The sequence below is a fragment of the Budorcas taxicolor genome, chromosome 25, assembly GCF_023091745.1.
Source record: "Budorcas taxicolor isolate Tak-1 chromosome 25, Takin1.1, whole genome shotgun sequence".
NCBI lineage: Eukaryota > Metazoa > Chordata > Mammalia > Artiodactyla > Bovidae > Budorcas > Budorcas taxicolor.
The window spans coordinates 11,723,010-11,745,466 of NC_068934.1; the positions used below are offsets into that span (position 1 = coordinate 11,723,010).

The 22,457-nt window shown below is 40.1% G+C and overlaps 1 protein-coding gene across 2 annotated transcripts in view; it reads left to right on the forward strand.

Annotated features, from left to right (window-relative positions):
- Positions 1 to 22,457, forward strand: part of DLG2 (discs large MAGUK scaffold protein 2) — a 1,427,480-nt gene that overhangs the window by 318,418 nt on the left and 1,086,605 nt on the right. The window contains exon 1 of one of the 2 annotated variants that reach the window (XM_052662442.1): positions 10,428 to 10,872. The exons of the other annotated variant lie outside the window; for it this stretch is intronic. Coding sequence (XP_052518402.1) covers positions 10,795 to 10,872 — 78 coding nt within the window. The 5' untranslated portion in view covers positions 10,428 to 10,794. Of the gene's footprint in view, positions 1 to 10,427; positions 10,873 to 22,457 lie in introns of those variants that run through there. 2 annotated transcript variants of the gene reach the window in all.

Sequence of the window (22,457 nt, forward strand, 5' to 3'; positions counted from 1 at the left end):
GAGAAAATTCCTGCTGTTGAGATAGCTAGAATACTGGACTATATAACCAAATCATAGTTGATAAGAAAGTTCCCAGAGTGCTCTGATTAGATGGGTGGTGTTTAAAATGTTGCTGTGGCAAACTTTGGCAAGGCATATACATTTCAAGGAACTGAATTGAATTCTCCATTATGAAATTACTCTACCCATGTTTTAGCATTATGTAGCTTTATCAAAAAAGCTGTCTTTGGTCCTGCTTTTTAATTGTTTTTTGTATTCATAAGTCATAATTCTTGAATGTTCTATTTGGTACCCATTCTTTCTTGGCTGCTTTCTTGATGTTGTGTTACTTTGCTCCTCACTTATATCCATTCAGTTATAGATTCCTTTGATAGTTATTGCCATATTGATCTATGTCTCCAGTTGTAGCAAAATTTAATTGTAAGCATGTGGGCAAATCACAACATGTGGATTTAGAACTACTATATAAATCCAGGATCCATGTGAGTTTTTATTTTTATGAAAAACATGTAAAATGAAAGGAGGTTCGGAGAAGACTCTCAAAAAAACTATTTGGAAAGCTTAAGAAAATATTCATTTGGCTCAGAAAAGAGACACTTGTGAAATAGAAGTTCTTTAAGTTTATGAAAGATTTTTACAAGGGTTTGAAAACTGACATGTTTTCTGCACTAATGGAATAAAAAAATGAGGAAAGAACTTAAGAAGGTAGACTTCTTAACAATGAGGATGGTTGAATGCAGTCATAAAAAATGTTTAAAAAAAAAAGACAAAACATTCTCTGCTTCATAATACTAAGCACATGCTCTCTGTCTAGACTATCATGGTTTCTTTTCTTTTTTTGGGTGGGGGGGCTTCCCTGAAGATTCGAGGGAATAAAGACAACATTTTATTCATAATAAAGAATAAAAACAACATTTTTATTGCACCCATACTGTGTGCCAAGTAGTGCTCTAATCAGTTTACTTGTATTATCTCATTTGAGCCTTTTTATCAACACAATGGCATAGTTTCCATTATTACCCCAGTTTTATAGAATCAACATTACTGGGCAAGGTGACAAATGTGATGGTGGTTGTCTATCTCACAACTGACTTTAGCTAATTAATTATCATATGAGAATGACTTTTAAATAGCATTTTAATTAGGTGACTTCCTGGAAATCTCTTGCATGAAACATTTTATAATAAATCTTATACATACTGCTGTCAGATATGCTTATTAAACACTAAAACCTCATATGTAGGCCTGTTAAGTTCTCCATGTTTTATTTGGGGGTAGTGGGGGAGTGTTAAGTAAGAGCCAAGCCAGTTTGATTCTGTATGAAATGATGGGCAGAGCAGTGATTTCTTGAGCTGACTGTGATGTCCCAAGGGATATATGGAACTCAGTGGGTCCTCTTGGGGTAAGAGTGTGGGGATTAGATGCCCATGCAGGTCAAGAGAGATGACTTAGGATCATCAAGGGAAGAAAAATGAAACTGAGACCCCCATGTAAAATTGAAAACTTAAAAGAGTTCTCATTTAATGAGAGGACTTCTAAAAACTTCATACATTAGCTCAGGGATGCAATAATGAAGAGTGTTTCTATTATGAATAGAAAAGGTGTGTGTGGGGGTGGTGGTGGTGGTGGTGAATTTAACCCTTTTATGTGGACAGAATAACAAACACTAAGCCAAATATATTAAACATGAAACTGCTCCTAAGCTAGTGAAATCTCTGGGCACCTAGCAGAAGAGTGTGCAAAATTATTCTGTAGCAACAATTGCACAATCAAAGGGCCCTGGGGCTCCCACAGGAAGTACAAGCTTGCTAAAGAAGATCTTAGGATGAAACTGTACAGTGACATGCAGAAACTAGAGACTGGAGGACTTGAAAAAGAAATATTTAGAATGCCTAGAAATGTAAATATATGTGTAATAATTCATTAAAAATAAACACTTTGTAGATAGATAAAACAATAGATTCACACTTTGGATAAAAATAATGAGATCTGAGACTATAACCCTGGAAGTGGCACAAAGAAGGAAGGAGAAGAGTAATAGGAAATATATGAAGCAGTAGAATGGGTTATATGAAAGGGTTCAGGAAAAATATAATAGGATTTTAGGGGGAGAGAACAGAGAGAATGAAGGGGAAGACATATTAGAAGAAATAATGACTGATTTTTCTTATAATTAATTGGGTTCAAGAAACATAATGAATTCCAGGCAGAATTTTAGAAAAATATTGTATTGAAGCTACAGCTCAAAAAGACAAAAAGTCTTCAAACAAATCATAGAAAAGAGATATATTCTTAAAATAGAGCAATTGGATTGACAGCAGACATCTTATCGTAAAAAATAGACACCAGAAGAAGGTATGTGATAATGTCTTCAAAATACTGAGGGAAAATCATTGTCAATCTAGAAATCTTTATTTACCTATGCTATCCTTCAAACTCTAAGGTGAATGTAGACAGTTCAGGAAACATATGAAAAGATTGAACATGGTTAACCATCACAGATTTTTGCAGAAATAGCTGTTAAAATATGTACAACAGTAAAAAGTAAAACTCAGAGAGCTAGGATGCTAACAATCATGATGAGAACATAGATGAATAAACCTGGGAGTTATTTTGACTATTAATTATAAACTAATAAATACTGGTGATAATAGTGACATGTTTTGTCAGAAATAGTACTACTGCAACAAAATAAAATTAAAATACTATCAAATAATAACATGGAATATTGGGTGTAATATTAAAATCACCAATTGTACAACTTTACAAACAATTAATTTGAAAAGTTAGGTCAAATGAAAAGGATGATTGGCATTTTCTCTTTCAATATTTATTATAAAGCACAATAATCAAGATAATGTGGTATTAGCATGGGTAAATTAAAATAGATAAAGAAAAGAACCCAGAAATAATTCAATGCACACTTGTATGATCTAGACATATAACTCAGGAGTTTTACAAGTCAGTGAGGAAAAGGAATAACATTTTCATATATGAGCATAAATATGTACATACATGATGGTGGTTTAGTTGCTTAGTCGTGCCTGACTCTTGCAACCTCGTGGACTGTAGTCCTCCAGGTTCCTCTGTCCATGGGATTTCGCATGCAAGAATACTGGAGTGGGTTTCCATTTCCTTCTCCAGGGGATCTTCCCAACCCAAGGGTCAAACCCTGATCTCTACCATTACAATCAGTCTCCTGCCTTGCAGGCGAATTCTTTACCAACTGAGCCACAGGGAAGCCCTTGTACATACCTACGTACATACATACCTACATACCTACATACATCTAGACAACTGGCCATACATATGGGGGCAGGACAAACAGATTTCCATGTTACACCATAATTTCCTTTTAAAAAATGAAGACTTAAAAGAAAATATAAAATGATAAACTTGTAAACTTGTATAGGGAAAAAATTCAGATACCAAATGTACACACATAAAGGTAAACATTGATGAATTTGAGTACATAAGAATGTGCATGATGAAACAAATGGGATTAAAAGACAAGTCAGAGTTTCGGACCAGAGATTTTCAGTACATGTAACAAACAAAGAATTAGTGTCCAGAATACATAAAATACTTTTAAAAATCAGTAAGGTATGACCTAATTTTAAAATGAGCAAACACTATGAATAGAAGGAAGTTCAAATAGACAACAAATATATGAAAAAAAAATGCTAGACCTCACCAGTAATTAAGAAAATGCACATCAAAACTACAGGTAGGGCTTCCCTGGTGGTTCAGTGGTTAAGAATCTGCTTGGCAGTGCAGGAGACACAAGTTCAATCACTGGTCCTGAAAGATCCCACATGCTGTGGAGCAGCTAAGCCCGTGTACCATGACTATTGAAACATGACTGCTGATCCTGTAAACCTTAGACCCCATGCTCCACAAGAAGAGAATTCACTTCAATGAAAAGCTGGTGCATTGCAGTTAAGAGTAACCCTTGCTAGCTGAAGCTGGAGAAAAGCACCCCCCGCCCCCAGCAGTGATTAAAAGTAGATAAATAAATAAAATTATTTTTTAAAAAACTACAAGGAGAAACATTGTATACTGTTTAACATATTAATAGCTGATTATAATGGGTCATCTAGAATAAAGAACTCATCTAAACTACTAATAATGTCAATTTAGAAGAAATTTGTAATAAAAGTTCAAATTGTACACATCCTATTATCCATCAATTGTATTTTTTAATATATTTTTAATTGGAGGACAACTGTTTTATAACATTGTGTTGGCTTCTGTCATATATCCACAGGAATCAGCCATTGGTATACATCTGTCCTCTTCCTCTTGATCTTCCCTTCTATCTCCTACCCCATCTCACCCCTCTAGGCTGTCACAGAGCACTGGGGGGAGGCCCCTGTGTCCTACAGCAAATTCCCACTGGCTATCTATTTTACATGTCGTAATATATATGTCACCATGGCACTCTTTCAATCTACCCCATCCTCTCCTAACCTCACTGTATCTACAAGTCTGTTCTCTGTGTCTGCATCTCCATTGCTGCCCTGCAACTAGGTTCCTCAATGCCATCTTTCTAGATTCCATGCTGCTGCTGCTGCTGCTAAGTCGCTTCAGTCGTGTCCGACTCTGTGCGACCCCATAGACGGCAGCCCACCAGGCCCCCCCATCCCTGGGATTCTCCAGGCAAGAACACACTGGAGTGGGTTGCCATGTCCTTCTTCAATTCATGAAAGTGAAAAGTGAAAGTGAAGTCGCTCAGTCGTGTCCGACTCTTCACGACCCCATGGACTGCAGCCTACCAGGCTCCTCTGTCCATGGGATTTTCCAGGCAAGAGTACTGGAGTGGGTTGCCATTGCCTTCTCCTCTAGATTCCATACATGTGCATTAATATAAAATATTTGTTTTTCTCTTTCTGACTTACTTCACTCTGTAAAACAGGCTCCAGGTTCATCCACCTCATTAGAATGGACTCAAATGCATTTTTTCATGACTGAGTAACATTTCATTATATGTACCACAACTTCTTTGTCCATTCATCTGTCAATAGACATCTAGGTTGCTTCCGCATCCTAGCTGTTGTAAATAGTGCCGCAGTGAACACGCATCTCTTTCAGCTACGGTTTTCTCAGGGTATACGTCCAATAATGGGATGGTTGAGTCATATGATAGTTCTGTTCCTACTATCAATTACATTTTGAGGTATCTAGTCTTTTAAAATTGCATATGTTTAAATTTAAATAAAGTAGAAAAATGTGTCTTGAGCATTATTTTGAGATGAATTTGAGGTAGAGTGGATTGAGGTGGGAGATTTTGATTATATTATGAAGATTTTACTTATTTAAAATGAATGAATCAAATATGGCAGTATGTTAACATTTATTAAATAAAGGTGGTATGTACATGTGTGTCAAACTACCTTATGTCTCTGGGTGCCTAAATATATAACGATTAAACATTTACAGGAAAGGAAGGTGAGATATTCAAATACTAAAGAATGATTGTGATGATTTTGAGAACAGAATCAAAGAAGTAGGCTTAGCCTATTATAATTAGAGTTAGCGGGCTTATTCTTTGTAGTGGCTCAAACATTTTTTCACACATATCCATGAGTGGTTGGTTCTTTGAGACAGAAATACAACTAATTGCAACTGGGCCAGTGGTTGTTATGTTTGTATACAAACTAGAGTGACCATTTCCCCTGCTATCCATACAGATAAAACATGCTGAAAGAGTGAGCTATTCCTTTGCTTTTTATGTACATTGACACTAATTATTGCACTTTTCTAGCTGACATTCATTACTGGGCTTATATACAAACCAAAAAGCAGTAATTTTCTTTCTGAACTCCCACATTATTTTTCACACATCTGTTGTTATGCCATTTTGCATTGAAATTTATTGTTTTATACATCTATGTCCCCAACTCTATATGACTGCTTGAGAGGAGGGCTTTTATCTTATTCAGTTCCATTTTTGTGAATAACTATTGCTTACCTTTTTAATCATATAAGTAATAACATGGATATAGTCTCATGGTAGAAGAAACAAATGTTACACAACAGACTGTAACTGTAACTGTAACTGTTTTTATCTTCGCTATTCACTAGCATCAATAGAAGTAGCTAACATCAACATTTTGACATCCCTGCAAATTAAGTTAAATATTATGTTTATCTTCTTTTAGTCATAAATTCTATGTAACATGTTCTTGACACCTGCTGTTTGATAATAGACTAATAAAGGATATTAAGGGCTATCAAGAATGTATATCATATATACAAACAAATCAAACAAATATTTAAATGTTTATTGGTTTTGTACATTAACTTTTTATGTTTCAAACATGTATTTTCTTTAGTATATACCATACACCTAACCTATATAGCTTTTCAAGCTACCAGATATTAGTTCCTAGGGCTTAATACTTACTGCTTTTATAATTATCTATGATATATTTAGATGACTTTTAAAAGAAAATCACATGTGTACTAGGCAGAACATGTTGTTGTATAATCTTAATGGCTTGATTTAAATATTGCATTTACCTTGAGAATTCAAAGGAGACTCACACAGTGTGTGTGTTGAGGCATGAACCAAAAGCTGCTTAAAAGGATTAATGTTGCATCTCAAACTCAGCTGCACTGGTAGGTTCCTGTCATATGAGAGGTATTAAAAATGAAATTATAAAGGAAAAGTTCTGATGATATACAGATGGAAAGTGTCTGAAAAACTTGTTTTCCATACACAGACGAGCTGCAAGTTATTTGTCTCAATCAGCAGAACAATGGTTAGAGACTATTAAGATTTATTTGGGCAGCTGCCACCTTCTTTGTAGCAGGCACACCTGCTCAGTGAGAGCCCAGGGAAGATGATTGTATAACTATGGCAATGGCTTCATTCCATCGACATGAAACCATCTTTTACCACTGAAAATTGTAGATATGCTTCTAATGCCTCTTCTAGACTTTTCAAGTTTGTGGATTCTCTTACTTTGCCACAGACATATTCAAAAAATATATTGTGAATACTTACATTGTTAAGCATTTGTCTAACGTGACTGTGGCCCCTGACTACAAATGACCTATTTCACACTGCCTTCTATCTCTGAATGCCTATTTAAGGAACAATAGTTATTATTATTTTTAAAGTTAAATCTTAGCTGGTAGGCCCAATTTACTTTCTTAAGAGCTCCATCCTATAAAAGTTGATAAAACTTCTAGGTCAGGTATGTGCAAAAGGTCATTAAATGTTCAATATAAAAGCAAAGGGCTTCCCTGGTGGCTCAGTGGTAAAGAATCTTCCTGCAGTGCTGGAGACATGGGTTTTATCCCTGGGTTGGGCAGATCCCCTGGAGAAGGAAATGGCAGCCCACTCCAAGTATTCTTGCCTGGGAAATCCCAAGGACAGAGGAGCCTGGCACAGGGTCACAAAAGTGCTGGACACAACTTAACGACTAAACAACAAGAACTTAAAAGCAAAACTAACCAACAAAATGATCAAGCATTAAAGATCTCACCAAGACCCAATTTTAGTGACTTAGAAAATCTTAACTTATGAAGAAAGTATAAAAATTATTTTATGATTGGCATCCCATCAGAGTAAATTAACATTCTTTGATTTCCCCTATGATATCAGTGATTTGAAAGCTCAATATTTTTTTTCTCACCTCTTTATTGTCAAATTCCATCTTAAAATGTTAAAAACAGAAGTTTCTACTCATTAATTTAGGGACAATTGCCTCCCTCCTCTTTTTATCGACTTTATTCTGTTAACTGAATAGTCTTTTAACTACACAGCTTAGACAGACTTGTATGCAGGAATAATGAATACCTCTAACATCGCAGCAATATTGGGATAAATTGTGGTCCTGTTGAGTAACTCTTTGAAAGCTAAGCAGGAGTTATCATTTATTTGCTGGATTTCTGTGGCACTTTTTTTTTCCCAAAGAGTACAAGGTGTGATGTGGTGAATTTTGCACAGGGGTTGTCTAAGAGCGTCAAAAGGAAATGAAAGGAAAGTAGAGTTTGTAGGAAGAACACAGAGGAATGGTAACAGCTTATGGCAAAACCAAACCCCAGGTGGCGGTTAGGCGTGGTGAAAAAGGTGGAAGAGTCCAGGCCGAGTCATTTTACCAGAGCCTATGCCTCTGGTGAGCGCAAGACATTTCTTTTTCATTGCAGGCAGGGGGACCCCTTCCGGGGCCCAAAAGGGGCTCTCGTCTAACACGTGGACACGCATGCTGACAAAGCAAGAGACTTTATTGGGAAGGGGCACCTGCACGGAGAGGAGGAGGGTCAGGGAACCTAGGAGGACTGCTGTGCCATGTGGCTCGCAGTCTTGGGTTTTATGGTGATGGAATTAGCTTCCAGGTTGTGTCTGGTCAATCATTCTGACTCAGGGTCCTTCTGGATGGTGCACACGTTGCTTAACCAAGATGGATGCCAGCAAGAAGGATTCTGGGAGGTGGTAGCCAGCAAGAAGGATTCTGGGAGGTGGTAGCCAGCAAGAAGGATTCTGGGAGGTGGTGGCCAGCAAGAAGGATTCTGGGAGGTGGTGGCCAGCAAGAAGGATTCTGGGAGGTGGTAGCCAACAAAAAAGATTCCGGGAGGTGGGAGGACATATGGAGTCTCCTTTTGACCTTTCCCAAACTTTTCTGGGTTAGTAATGGCTTATTAGTTCCATGTACCTTACCAAGACCTCTTGTAACATTGCTCCTGCCAACGGCCACTATGGTGCCTGGCCCGGGCGGGCGGTTTCAGTCGGTGTTCCCCATACTCATGTGAAGACCCTCAGACTCGGAATCAGAATTACAGATGCACAGGGCAGGAAGGGGGCCTGAAAAATGTTTTGCCCAATTCTCTTCTTTTACAGATAAGGCAAATCCAAGCACAGAGGAAACAAGGAAACAATTTAGAAAAAAGCCAGGGTTAGAACCCAGATTATTTGTTTATTCAATAAACATACATTGAATGTATTGTGCTCAGCACTCTTCTAAGCACGAGGTTTCCCGTAGTGAGTTAACATGGATGTGAGTCCTGATCCTACGCTGTCTTGTTCTATCTCCAATTGCTTAGAAGGATGTTCAGTGTACTTTATAAAACAGTTGAATGGAGACCCAGTCCTCTGGGGGGTAAAGCTCAAGTGACTTATCATGAGAGAAGGGAGTTCTTTTCCATTTATTCGTGTTTCAACATTGTCCTTGGTCAACAGGTGCTCTTAGGGCATGTCTATTAGATCAGCTGGAAAACATTTATTGGACTGAGCCTCATTTGTATATCAGTGGAAAGAAGGTTTTCCTTGCTGAGATGAACAGTTTATTTTTGTCCTCTAGTAAGATGGACAAAGTCTTAGCCATTCTCTCTCATCAGAAGACACACTTGTCTTTTAAAATTGACTTTACCTTTAAAATGTCTCATAATAATCTAAACCCTATGTAAGATAATTTAACCCTAGAAAAATAATTGAAAAGGCTTTCTTGGTGGCTCAGTGGTAAAGGATCCCCCTGCCAATGCAGGAGACGCAGGTTCAATCCCTGGGTTGGGAAGATATCCTGGAGAGGGATGTGGCAATCCACTCCAGTATTCCTGCCTGGGAAATCCCATGGACAGTGGAGCCTGGCAGGCTACAGTCCATGAAGTTGCCAAAGAGTTGGACACGACTAAGCAACTAAACAACCACCAAGATAATTGAAATTGGAAGCACATGGTGGTAGAATTAAAGGAGAGAATTCCTCAGAGGAGCCTGGTTTAAGACTTGCCATAAATCTTCCTATTCAAAAGTGGTATTAAATCCCCCATTTAACAATAGATATCACTGCAAGAAAACTCTGGGGTTTTAAAAGGAAAAAAGGAGTCAACTGTTCTGTTTTAGTGTCAAGGTAGATTTAAGCCCCTCCCCTTTACTCAGTCTTCAGGCAGAAAACCTGGGCTTGTAAAAGCAGCCCAGGTGGTTTCAGCGGTGGAGCCAAAGAGTTCAAAAGCTGAGGACCTTCACTCTGGTATTTAGGGAATACGCCTCATCCTGTTCACCTCGCCGTTTGTCCTGGGGCCAACCTCAAAGAAATAAAATGGTTTTGGTATTTTTCTTGTAAGCTGTGGAGAAGACTGGTTGGGAGGCAGGGATAGGACTTTACGTGGCCCCAGTGGACTTGAGGAGGGGGGCAGAGGAAGGTCGCTTTGTTTCCAGTCCCGCTAACAGCCCTTTATTCTCGGGGCTTCGGGGCAGGCTCCGGCCCCGGGGGACACCTGTTTGTGCGCGCAGGGCCGCGTCCGTGGTGGTCTCTCCCCTCCCGCGTGCCCGGCAGCTCCAGTTATTGGCTGCTTTACCTGCGGGGCTGGGTGTGGATGCGTCTTTGCGCGGCCACCGCCGCCAGCACGCACTGTCGAGGCCGAGGGAAGCCAGGCGAGGGGGCCACTGCCCGGAGCCCAGGGCGACCGGACTGCGGCTGCCCTTCCTCCTGCCACGCGTGGAGTTTGGTGGTGAACAAGAGCCCAAGAACTGCAAGACGGATACTCAGCCGCCTGGATGCGCGTGTGCGCCGGCGGGGAAGGCAGCGCCCGCCCGCCCCCCTCGCGCGGACCTCCCGCAGGCGGGATGTGAAGGTACCTGCGGACTGGCCGGCCCGGACTGCCTGCCCCCGGCCCCCTCCCTCCCGCCTCCCGCCCGCGGCCTCAGCTCGCCAGCATGAGAGGCACTGAGAAAGCAACAGCCTGCAAGTGACAGCTCCAGACCGATTCCCCCCGCGCCAGATCTCCGAGCCGAGCTGGGAAGTTGATTGTGCAGCCGCTTCACCGCGAATCCCTTCCGTTGGCAGCGCTATGTTCGCCTCTATCTGGTATGCCAAGAAGCTGGGTCGCAGGTTCGTGCACAACGCCAGGAAGGCGAAATCCGAAAAGGTAGGGAATGCTTGGAGATGAAGATTACCTTTTCGGCTTTGCCAACTGCCTGCTCTGGACTGCTGGTCTTGAGTACAGACGCAGTTTTATGGGGTTTTTTTTTTCCGCTCGGGATGAGAACCTGCCTCTCGCTGGCATGCAGACCATGCCGCTCACAGAAAGGGGGAACTCCTGGAGCCTGGCTTCCTGGGGGCGGGGAGTGGGGTTTGGTGGTGGTCCAGTAGAGTCATTAGCTATTCAAAATATTTGGTGAAACCGTCCATTGACGGTGTCTCAACAGACACTTGGTATTCTTTTAAATGGCACAGGGTGAAAGCAATTAAGCAGCTGAAATCTTTGCTTCTTCAGGGAGCTCTCTAGTAAACTTGTTGCTACCAGTGGATTATTTTTATGACTATAATGGTTGGTTCTGCAAGGGGCATGATAAATCCCTGAGCCTCCCTCCAGTTCTTGCATCCTAGTGTATGTCATCGGAGCACATATTTGGGACTCTGCCTGACATTGACCAGACTCCACAGGGGTGCTTGCTATCTTTTCAAATCAACAAAGCCATCATTTCAAAAGTGTTTACAATGAGCTAGAATTCTATTTATAATCACATAGACTTGTCCACTTAGAGAATGGCTTTGTATTTCTTTTATTCAGCATGACTGGTTGTTTCTAGAGAACCTCTCTGTAGATCTGTCTCATGAGTTATCTTTCTCTAAGAAATTAACATGGCCTGTAAGTCCTCAGATGCAAAACAAGCTTACGTCTCTAATTTGACTCAGGCTTTCAGAGGCACCGGCCACATGGTCAATGTTTAAGAGATCAGTATCCAATTTGGTGATGGGGAAACTTCCAAAGACAATATTTTGTGGAGCTAAGATTGCTCCATATTACTTTGAGGATGTGATCTTTGGCCCAGCATCCTTTCTGACTTAGATCTACTCTTGAGATTGATCCAGAGGTGGTTTTCCTGGCCTGTGGCACAGCCCTTGCTCTCAGCTGCAAAGATTGCTGCACTGCAACTTGCTATCTGTTCCTTCAGAGTGGGATTGTTGATGATATGAACAAGAATTCAGTGATAAGCCAAGATATGACTGTTTGTAGTGTGAGAAGAGAAAAAAAATCCTTCGAGTTCTGATTTTAGGGTTGTAGCCTTTCAGAATGTCCAGATCTGAGGATTGTATAATGTTGACCGACTTATTAAGTAGCACTTGTGCTGGAAGTGTAGTATGGGGAGAGAAAGGTGGAGTAGAATTGATTCCTTTTTTCCCATGCATCACAGGTAAAATGATTACAAGCCTGATTATCATGTACTAGCATCATATATATTGGGTTTCGAGGGGTTTGCTTTGTTTTGTTTCTCTTTTAAGGAAGGAGACTTGAAAGTGACTCTTTTATTGGAGCAAGTGCTTTGAAAAAGTGCCTTCTTATGAAAATTACAGGTTGTTTGGATGAAGGGTCTGTCAGAGACCACGAATGGCTCTGAAAGCCACTGGGAGATAATGCCTTATGCCGAATTGGTATGCACAGGAAAGTTGAATTTCCCAGTGACACTTATTTCAGGCTTGGGCCTGAATGTGGAGAATGCCAGCTCAATGAAATTCAGTGTACAGAAATTAAAGGATCTAACACAGGCTTCTGCTTCTTGAGTGTAGGAAGAAGCTAGTAAGGGGCCTTGAGTATCTCCATTTCATTTCTGAGAACAAGCAAGAAGAAACCAGGTATGGAGTTAAGGAGCTTTAATACTTAGAGATAATATTTTGTCCTACTCAGAAAGTAGGAAAATCAGCATTAGAGAACTGAAGTTTTGCTCCTTGAGTGATAAAGACTAAAGGAAAAATTAACTCTAATGTCCTTCTGTTAGTCAGGGGAGCTAGAGGAGTTAATTCTGAACACTAAGTGATAATAACTAACATGAAAACAGCAGCTCAATTTTTTTTTCCCCATGGAATTTATATTCACAGAGTTCCTGGAATAAATTAAAAGGTATGCTGCCTTGAACAATGAACAACAAGGCCCCGACTTGGTGCTTAGTGAATGGGAATAGTTTATTCTGGGGACTTCATTTTATCATGTGGCTTATTTAAAACCAACTATGTGAATTAAGGTTTTGTCCAATGATTACAGTAATATACTTCAGCTGAGAAAGCAGGTAACAAATGATACTGCAAGCTGGATGAATTCCTATAATGTATTACTGTAACAGCAGATATCATATAGTTGCAAACAGGAAGGGGAATAGATGTTGCTGACTGTATGTTGTCATGCTTTATTATAAAAAGAAGGAAGAGGTATAAAGCAAGATGATCATTGAGTTTTCTGTAGAAAATGACCAGTATACTTAAATGTGAAAGAACTATTGATAGATTCAGAGCAGGTTTTAGCATTTGGGGGTATAAATTATATCAGAGGCAGCCCCTGTGATTTTGTTTCAGTACCTTCTATAAATTTGGGCTTCTTTTTGCAATAGGTAACAGTTTATTCTCTCCTAATGAAAAAAAAAAAACCTACACCCATCATAGCCTATCAGGCCTACTTTAGCTTTCAGGTGTGGTTGGAAAGTATATTCCTCAAGGCTGGGGTTAATTGAAAAGCTAATTGGGAATGTGCAAGCCTAAATGCCATCCCTAAACAGGCAGTGTGCCTTATTCCTGGTTGCCTGGTCTACCGTTTTACCTCATCTAATGCCAGCAGAATTAAACAGCAGCATGGAATGTAGTAATAATGGTAATAGCAATCACAGCAGTAACAGTATTAACAAGAGTCCCTCTTTATACACACATCATACAGCAGCTGCTTTAGGCTGTGGAGTTTCACTTAATTCTATAAGGTAGATGTGATTTTTCTTGAGTCCTAGAGAGAAGAGTAGTTTGCCCAAGGTCATAGAGTTTGTGGGACATAATAGTGCTAGGATTTGAAACTGAGTTTATCCAGGCTATTCTAAAAATGACTCTTAGAGTCCGTAGCCCTCTCTTCCATCCACCTATCATTCACCTGTCTTAATAAGTCGTGAGGCTCACAGAATCAAAGTTACTGATCCTGTAACTCAACCCCCTTATTTCAGACAAGATTGTGCCTAAGCTGTCTTCCATTGACAGTGGTCTGCCCTGTTATTAAAACTTTACACTCTTTGTCCTCTTTAGATAAATGTCTCAAGCTATTATCTAGGCACCCATTACTCCTTTTAACTACTAGTAATTGTTATATTATTGTAAGCTCAACAATGGCATTTGTATTCATTGTTTATCCTGTAAAAACCAAAGATATCTTTTGTCAAAAACACACACACACACTTAAATGCTAGGCAACTGTAGATACACTCATTTTAGAGTAAGTCAAAGATATTAGCTGATTCACATTGTCATTGTTCTAAAAAAGAGAAAAGGCTCTTTGCTATTCTTTAAAAAGACAGTATGTGCATACCAACAAATTCTATGAATGAAATGATTTTTAATGTGATATGAAATCAAGACTGTCTGGCTGCAATAGAATACCTTCATTCACATTTTTTTTCCCTCCATGTAATTAATTCAGAAATTAGTGTCTTGTAAGCTTGTGTGCCACATTTCAACTTAAATTGCTTAATTTAGTCAATCTCTAGTTGTATTACTTTAAAAGGGCTGGTTTAAGATAAATTGAACTGCAATTTCTGATGGCATAATCACATACAAGAAAGAGTATAAAACACTTTAAGTTGTGAACCTTCACTTCTGCATAGCTTTGCTTTGATTTTTATATTTTTACTTTCAAGCATATGCCACGAAAAGTAAATGCATGATGCATTTAGAAAAGACTGGCATCAATACCCATCATCTAATAGACACAACTGTGGATGAGCTTGGCAGTGAAATACATCCTATGAGTGGTGTAACTGAGCACGAATATTCTGACAGCAGGCAATATTCACCTTGGAGAATTCATTAAGAACCAGTTCACTGGTTCTAGCCTCCTCTCCATCTAATCCAAACATATCAATTCAACAGAACCCAAAATAAAGGGAAATGTAGTAACGCATTTGCTGTCAATATGGCCAACAAAACAGCCTACTGTCCTGGGTGATGCTGGTGGGGCAATAACGAGCACCGGGTTTAAGGTGAGGAGTTAGAGGGAATTATAGTTCCGTTCTTTGTTATTTAGCCTGAAACCAGCTCTTTTCCAAACAGAAGTAACACCTGTGCTTCGGCAGAACCCCAGTGTCTCAGGATACCCTCCAATTTGCTTGCCAAGTCTGCCGGGCCCATCCTGATACAGCCTCTGCTTTTTCCCCTGCTCTAAATCAGCATTCTTTATATTCACATTCCTGAGCGTCTCATGCTTTTCCTAGCTTCTCAGATTTTGCTTATCCTCTTTGACTGACTAGTGACCCGCTAGCCATCTCCTGACTCTACACTTAGATGACTTCATCATTAGTAGGAAACTTCCCTTGGCCCCTGCAAGCCTGAGATGAATCTTGCATCGATTCCTACAGCCGCCTGTATATTAGTTGTTATTGTCCTTATTTCTCATTAGAAAGTGGATTCTATGAAATGAAGGACTATGCAGTCTTTTGCACCATATCTCTGGGGCCTAAAAGAATGCATGGAATATCTCATATCCTATTTTATTGACTGTGGGTTGTTCTCATTTGCAAGGTATATCATTTTTTTTGTCTATGACAAAGAACAAAGAAAAAGATTGTCAATGCAACTATAACATATCAACCGCAAGATTTCAATGCTTTCAGAGATGTTAAAATGTGGGAAAATAGTTTATTTTTAGAATCAATGAAGTATGACAATGCTGAAAGAATAATGAATGGGTTTATTTTGAGGATTAAATGATTTAATATAAGTAAAATGTGTAAAGGTTATACTTGCTATTAAATCACTTATTTCTTTGCAAATCATAATAATAATCTGCATAGGGAAATCTATTAGTTATAAAATATGCATTTTTTCCTGTGCTGGCTGGAGTCAACCAGCATTATGTAGATGGTTCTGGATTTAGGAAAGTAAATAGAAAATGAAAAATAAGGTTATAGAAGAAACTGATTAAAAGCCACAATCAAACTGGAGCCATTTAGGTTGCAAACCAGAAATCTTTAAGAAGCCTCCTGGCTTCTCACTATGTATTTATATGTCTAAACAACAACAATAGTTAACATCTGTTGGATTCTTTCTATGAACTGAGAACCGTGCTTATACAAGGTTCTAGTGAGAGCATCACTCTTATTAATTTTTAGAACAAAACCGCATCACCAGTAGGTGGCTGGGATTAGACTGGGTGGCTAATCATGGAGCTTAGTCTCTTAATTAGTAAGCAGTGCTCTGTATGGATACACAGAATACTGCATATTGTATGCTGTATATTATACTCTCTCTATATATGTATATATTTGCAATGACCTAGATATCAAGTTTATTTTTACCTATGAAAGATAAATATAAGAAGTGAATTTAAATGCAGAATCTGAAATTGAGCTTAGGCACAAGAAGAAATGTCCTGATGTTGAAGATTCTTCAGTCCTCTGTGAATGATAGAATCTTCCTGTGTCTATTTTTGCCTCCTGGCAGATTGAAGAGTAGCCTGACCTGGAGAGAGGGATGGACAGATTGTCCTCTCAGGTCTCTCTCTCAGAGCTTCTGAGAGCTCATCGGTCGTGAGCAGCAGCATGACTCAGCGCCAGTGTCTGTCTGGCTGTAGTGACAGAGAGGACAGGTGTTTGTCCATGCTAAATGCAGCCCTGCTGTTCTCCCCTGTCACCTGGCAGGGGAAGCAAGCAGCAAAATGGACAGTAGCACCTGTTCCGAGGTCCCAGAATGGATGCCCACCTTGGAAAAGTCCAAGGCACAGCTGCAAGCAGGGTAGGGAGGGAGACAGAGGCAAAGGACAGGATCAGAGAAATGGTGAAGATGGAGGAGGGACAGAGTGGGCTGGAAAGGAAGAAAACAGGCCACAAAACCACTGCAAAATTGTTGTGAAGTAGTTCAGTCATGTCCGACTGTTTGCGACCCCATGGATTGTAGCCTACCAGGCTCCTCCATCCATGGGATTTTCCAGGCAAGAGTACTGGAGTGGGTTGCCATTTTGCCAGTACCTATTTACTGAGCAGTTCACTCAAGCACTATGATATGCCCTCATCTCATTTAATCCTCACTACAACCTTGTAAGATAATCTTGTTATTAGCACCCATTTTACAGATGAAGAAACTGAGGTGTAGCATGTGACAGAATTTGCCCAAGGTCATAAGTAGTGGTACCAGTGAATTGACCTGGCTGAATTCAGAGCCTGTCACCCTAACCACTCAGACTTTATCCTTTTTAAAGTAATCTTGGATTGAGTGAGACAGTGACTTGGAGAAAGACTAGACCAACACAACAACAGCCATCTTCTCATCAACCTGTGCTTTATCTCTTTTGAGTAACTATGTGGCTAGGTAGAAGACCGGATTTCTTTTCAAGGGTTCTCCAGGAACCATCCAGATAGTGCCTTCCATCCAGTTTACATAATTTTAGTTGCAGGTTGCTTTTGTTTACTTTGATTTGCTTACCCTCAATGTACCTTTAGAATGGTCTTCCTCTACCTGGTATCATTCAGTGGTGTTTATTATACTGGGTGATGAAGATGTAAGGGAAGCTTTCCCATCTAGCAGTGATGATCATTGTAGAGATAAATTTAATAATCAGATAACGTACACATTTCATTATTTGCATATGTATTATATTTATGGGGTTAATGGAATAACATGCCTTGTAGTATTAACTAATTTTAAGTAACCAAAATTTCCCAAATTATTAAATTGTTAATTAAATTATTAAATCATCAAATTCTGCCCCCTCCACCCCCCCCCGCAGGGTACCTGGGACATAGTAAGCCCTAAATAAACCCTGGCTGAACGTCTTTGCTGCACAGGAACAAGACCTAGTTAGGGGTCAGTAGGCCTGTATGTTAACTGGCCCTGTCCCAACCATCTGTGCCACCTTGGCTAAAGTCTCATAATCTCTTTGGACCTGAGTTCTTCATCTGCAACCAAATTCCTTCCAATTCTCACGTTCTTTGAATTCTAATCCTGATTTGCTCTAAGAGTCTGCTGAGTCTTGAAAGGAAAGGATTTGATCTTGTTCGTCTTTGTACTCTCAGCACCTAACACAATGGCCAGCGCAAAGCAAAACTAATAAAATTCATGTCAAATCAATGTACACAAAAGGCCAACAGTGTCTTTAACCATTAGCAAGAAGACTATAATGGAGAATCTGCCGAATTTCAAGGTGGAAGCAAAGTAAGAGATACGCAGGGACTTTTCTTTCTTTACTGCCTTGTAAAGAAAAGGGAATAGGAGACACTTTTACAGCCCTTGGGGCTGAAGGCTCCTGCCGCTTGCTTTCTCGCTCCTTGCCACTAACGCAGAAGCAAAACAAACAGTAGCCGCAGAATTCGAGTTCTCTTCAACCACCACCAAGGAGATGTCAAACTGTAACATTTTCCAGCTGCTTTGTCCCACATGCTGAAAGATTACAGGTTTATGTCTGAGCGTGGAATGTTTATTTCTTGCACTTTCTTAATCTGAAAATTCTAGTTATGTTGAGTATCCTTGCCCCATTTGTTGTGGACTCAATTGTGTCTCCCTCATCCTTGTTTTGGAGAAGGAGATGGCAATCCACTCCAGGACTATTGCCTGGAAAATCCCATGGACAGAGGAGCCTGGTAGGCTACAGTCCATGGGGTCACAAAGAGTCGGACGTGACTGAGAGACTTCACTTTCACTTTCATCCTTGTTTTAAAGCCCTAACCCCCAGTGTGATCTAGGAGAATGGAGATAAGGCTTTTAGGAGATAATTAGTGAGGTCTTAATCTAATAGGATTAGTGGCTTTACAAGAGGAAAGAGATCTGTGTGTGTCTCTCTCTACCCTGTGAGGATATAGCAAAAAAAGGAGCCATCTGCAAGTCCAGGAAGAACTCTCTTAGTAGAAATCAGACTCTGCCAAAACCTTGATCTTGGACTTCTCGTCCTCCAGAAGTGTGAGGAAGTGTGTTCTGCTGTTTCAGCCACCCAGTCTGTGGCATTTTGTGATGGCAGCCTCAGCAAACTAATAAGCCATGGCTGAAAGTCTGAGCTGCACAGGAACAAGACCTTGTTAGGGGTCTTACATGGTGCTGTTCATTTTGTAGTGCCCAGGGCCAAAGTGTCATTGCAAGGGAGAAATGTTACCAGTTTAGTACTCTTTTTAATCCAAAGAATTTAATTCTAATAAATATAAAGCTTCTACAGTGCCAATATCTGCTAGGAAGGGTTATTAAAATTAGAAATATAGTAAGAAAAAGGGTATGATGTAGAAGCTAAAGGGAAGAAATGAACTGCTTTTAGGGGATCACTGTGCTTGTCTTCATGTTCTGTGGTCTAACCAAGAAAGCAACATATTTTATCAAATTTGCTAACTATTCAGCCAGCAGATTTAAAATATGAATATAAAATAAAGCTCATCAAATACTATTCTTCCTTTGACCACCTCCTTGTTGCTCTAGGTTACCCTAATTTATAAACAGGCTTGATTTGCTTTTCATACCATCAGCTCTACAGTTCTCTACGGGAGAAAGTTTTTACCTTGAGGAGGGCTTCTGACCTTTCCTCAAAGATTATAGCAAAGTATGATGAGATGAGCACTGTCCAAGTTAGGAAGTCAGTGTCCACAGTGTTCACGGTCCTAGTGGTATCAAACTGTCGTTTCACATGGAAAGTTTTGGTGATTAGCATGGGAAGGGTGGATACTGATGTACTGTGGGAGAGGAAAAGGTATTGGAGGTGGGAGAATTGGAGGGGGTGATACTTGGGAGATCATAAGAAAATAAAAAAAATATTTGTTCGTTTTCTCTGAACGCCATTCTGACTTGACTAATTTTCTAAGCTCGTTGGATAAGGTCTTTGTCATCTTTACTGACCTCTTTGCTTCATACATTTTGTGAATCCTCTTGTTGGCACATCTAAGAAGAAGATGCAGGGGAAGACCGCAGAGTCAAGTTTGAATTTGACTCAACACCTTACTGGTTGGGTGAGCTTAAGCAAATAAATAGATCTTTTTAATTACAAGTGTTCTCACATGTTAAAAATAGCGATAAACGTCCTTGCACGGTTTTCTGATTCAATTAAAAATTGCATGTAAGGTGCCTAGTCCTGTGGGACACTTGGTATTTCCTTTCCTCCCTCCCTGTCTCTCCTCCCCTTCCTCCCTTGCTTCCTTCTCTCCTTCCTTTTCCTTCCTTCTTCCCTCTGCATCTATTTCTTACTTGTGTTCATTTCAATACTCTGCATTGTTATAGAAAGGATGCCAAGCAGCTGTTGATAACTTTTGCGTTAATGACTCCTTTTACTCTACTACCCCCTTGGGTTTCAGAATGGACTTGCCCTCCCATCCCGGTTTTATAGACTCAGGAAACTGTATCTCTGCCGCTGGTTAGGCAGCAGGGGCAGAGGAGGAGAATTTGCTGAAGAGACCATCGTAAGTGAAAACTGTCAGTATGCTGACTATGAGGGAATTCATGGTTTCTCTTTCTTTTTAATAAATCCTAGGAAATCCTTATAAAAAGCACCCCACCACCTTCTTTCCCACACGTCTACTCTCTCAAAACACACTGAATTTTCTGAGAGTGATTTTCTATGTTTGGTGAATGTCAGTCAAGGCACATTACTTCTCATCTGAAGTGAAAGAACTTGTACGGAATGAGCCAAGGAGCTCATCTCCCAGCTGGTAACTGTATCACATCCCCTTTAGAGCTTTATTTTAGGTCTGGGGGTCGGGGGCGGAAGAGGAAAGCAAGAGCTCCATGCAGTGTTACACTGAATTTCACAACCTGAAAGAACATTACTTTTGTAAATGATAGTAGTAACATTAATGACCACTTCAGTTCAGTTCAGTCGCTCAGTCGTGTCCGACTCTTTGTGACCCCATGAATCGCAGAACACCAGGCCTCCCTGTCCATCACCAACTCCCGGAGTTCACTCAGAGTCACGTCCATTGAGTCAGTGATGCCATCCAGCCATCTCATCCTCTGTCATCCCCTTCTCCTCCTGCCCCCAATCCCTCCCAGCATCAGAGTCTTTTCCAGTGAGTCAACTCTTCGCATGAGGCGGCCAAAGTACTGGAGTTTCAGCCTTAGTATCATTCCCTCCAAAGAAATCCCAGGGCTGAGCTCCTTCAGAATGGACTGGTTGGATCTCCTTGCAGTCCAAGGGACTCTCAAGAGTCTTCTCCAACACCACAGTTCAAAAGCAGCAATTCTTTGGCGTTCAGCTTTCTTCACAGTCCAACTCTCACATCCATACATGACCACAGGAAAAACCATAGCCTTGACTAGACGGATCACTTTTTGAGCCCTTATTATTATCGCAAGTCACTACTCTAAGATTATACATTTTCTAACTCAGCTAACCCTCCAATGATCTGATGGGCTAAGCACAGAAAGGTCAATTAAGGTGCACAAAGACGCACAATTAGCAAGTTCTGGAACCAGGATTTAAACCCAAGCAGCCTCGGTCTGAGCCTGCGTGCCTAAGCACGGTGCCACAATATTTCCCTTGTCTCTGAGTCTCCATACAGCGTGAGGTTGGGAGAGTTTCTTGAGCATTGGTAATTGCTGGAAGCCAGTGCTTTGAGATTTGAACCCAGATCTTCTGATTGCCAGTGTCTCCCTTCTTCTAACAGGACACCTAGTGGCTCTCCACACCATTGAGATGAGCGCCCCTACATTTATGTCCCAGGATCAGATCTCAAGGAGTTTTGAGCATTGCCCTTGGAGTCTAAGTTAAACAGCTGCCGACAGGTTCCTTCCATTTCACCAAAAGGATTTTCAGTTGTATTCATATTGAATGGTGGTATTAATAACACTTTGATATTTTCAGTAAATAATTTATCCAAATTCATCTTGACTTCTAAGCCCTGCTTCCATTAAAAAAAAAAAAAAGTCATCCAACAAGATGGCTTTTGGAAAACAATTCCACACCAGTGGTTGTATTAATTGCTACTTTGGAGGTTCCTGCTGTGAATTGAATGGAGCCACTTTGGATCTGTTTCTTAGAAATAACCATCTTTATTACCTCTGCTCTAAGATGCACAGTTTTGAGATTTTTAGAGGAAAATATCTTCACTAATCTCTTTCTGTTTTCCATTTTTATTCCATAAGTAATCCCTTTCATTGTTATCACCATTTCTAATGTTCTCAGATTTAATTATGGAGGGTATGGGATGTTATAGGACATTGTCTCCTCTTGCTCTCTCAGCATATAACATTCTGTTAACTCCCCAAGTGTGACATTTTGAATATCATGTTTAATTCAGATATGATCCATTATTTTATTAAAGTTGTGTTTTTCCCCTAGCGTATCTCTAGAATTTGCAAGAGCGCAATGGCAATGGCTTATGTGATACACGAGTAAGAATTTCTTTCCGTATCTGTCATTTCTCCAGCATTTTGGGCAAAGCAGGATGAAGTGCAGCATAATGGAGCGGTGCTTGTTGGCAGTTATGAACTGCGCCGTGCATTTTAGAAAACAAATTTAAATACATTTCAGATTAATTCATGCTTTTTCTCTCCTGGTTTCCTATAATTCACCTATCTGGTTGT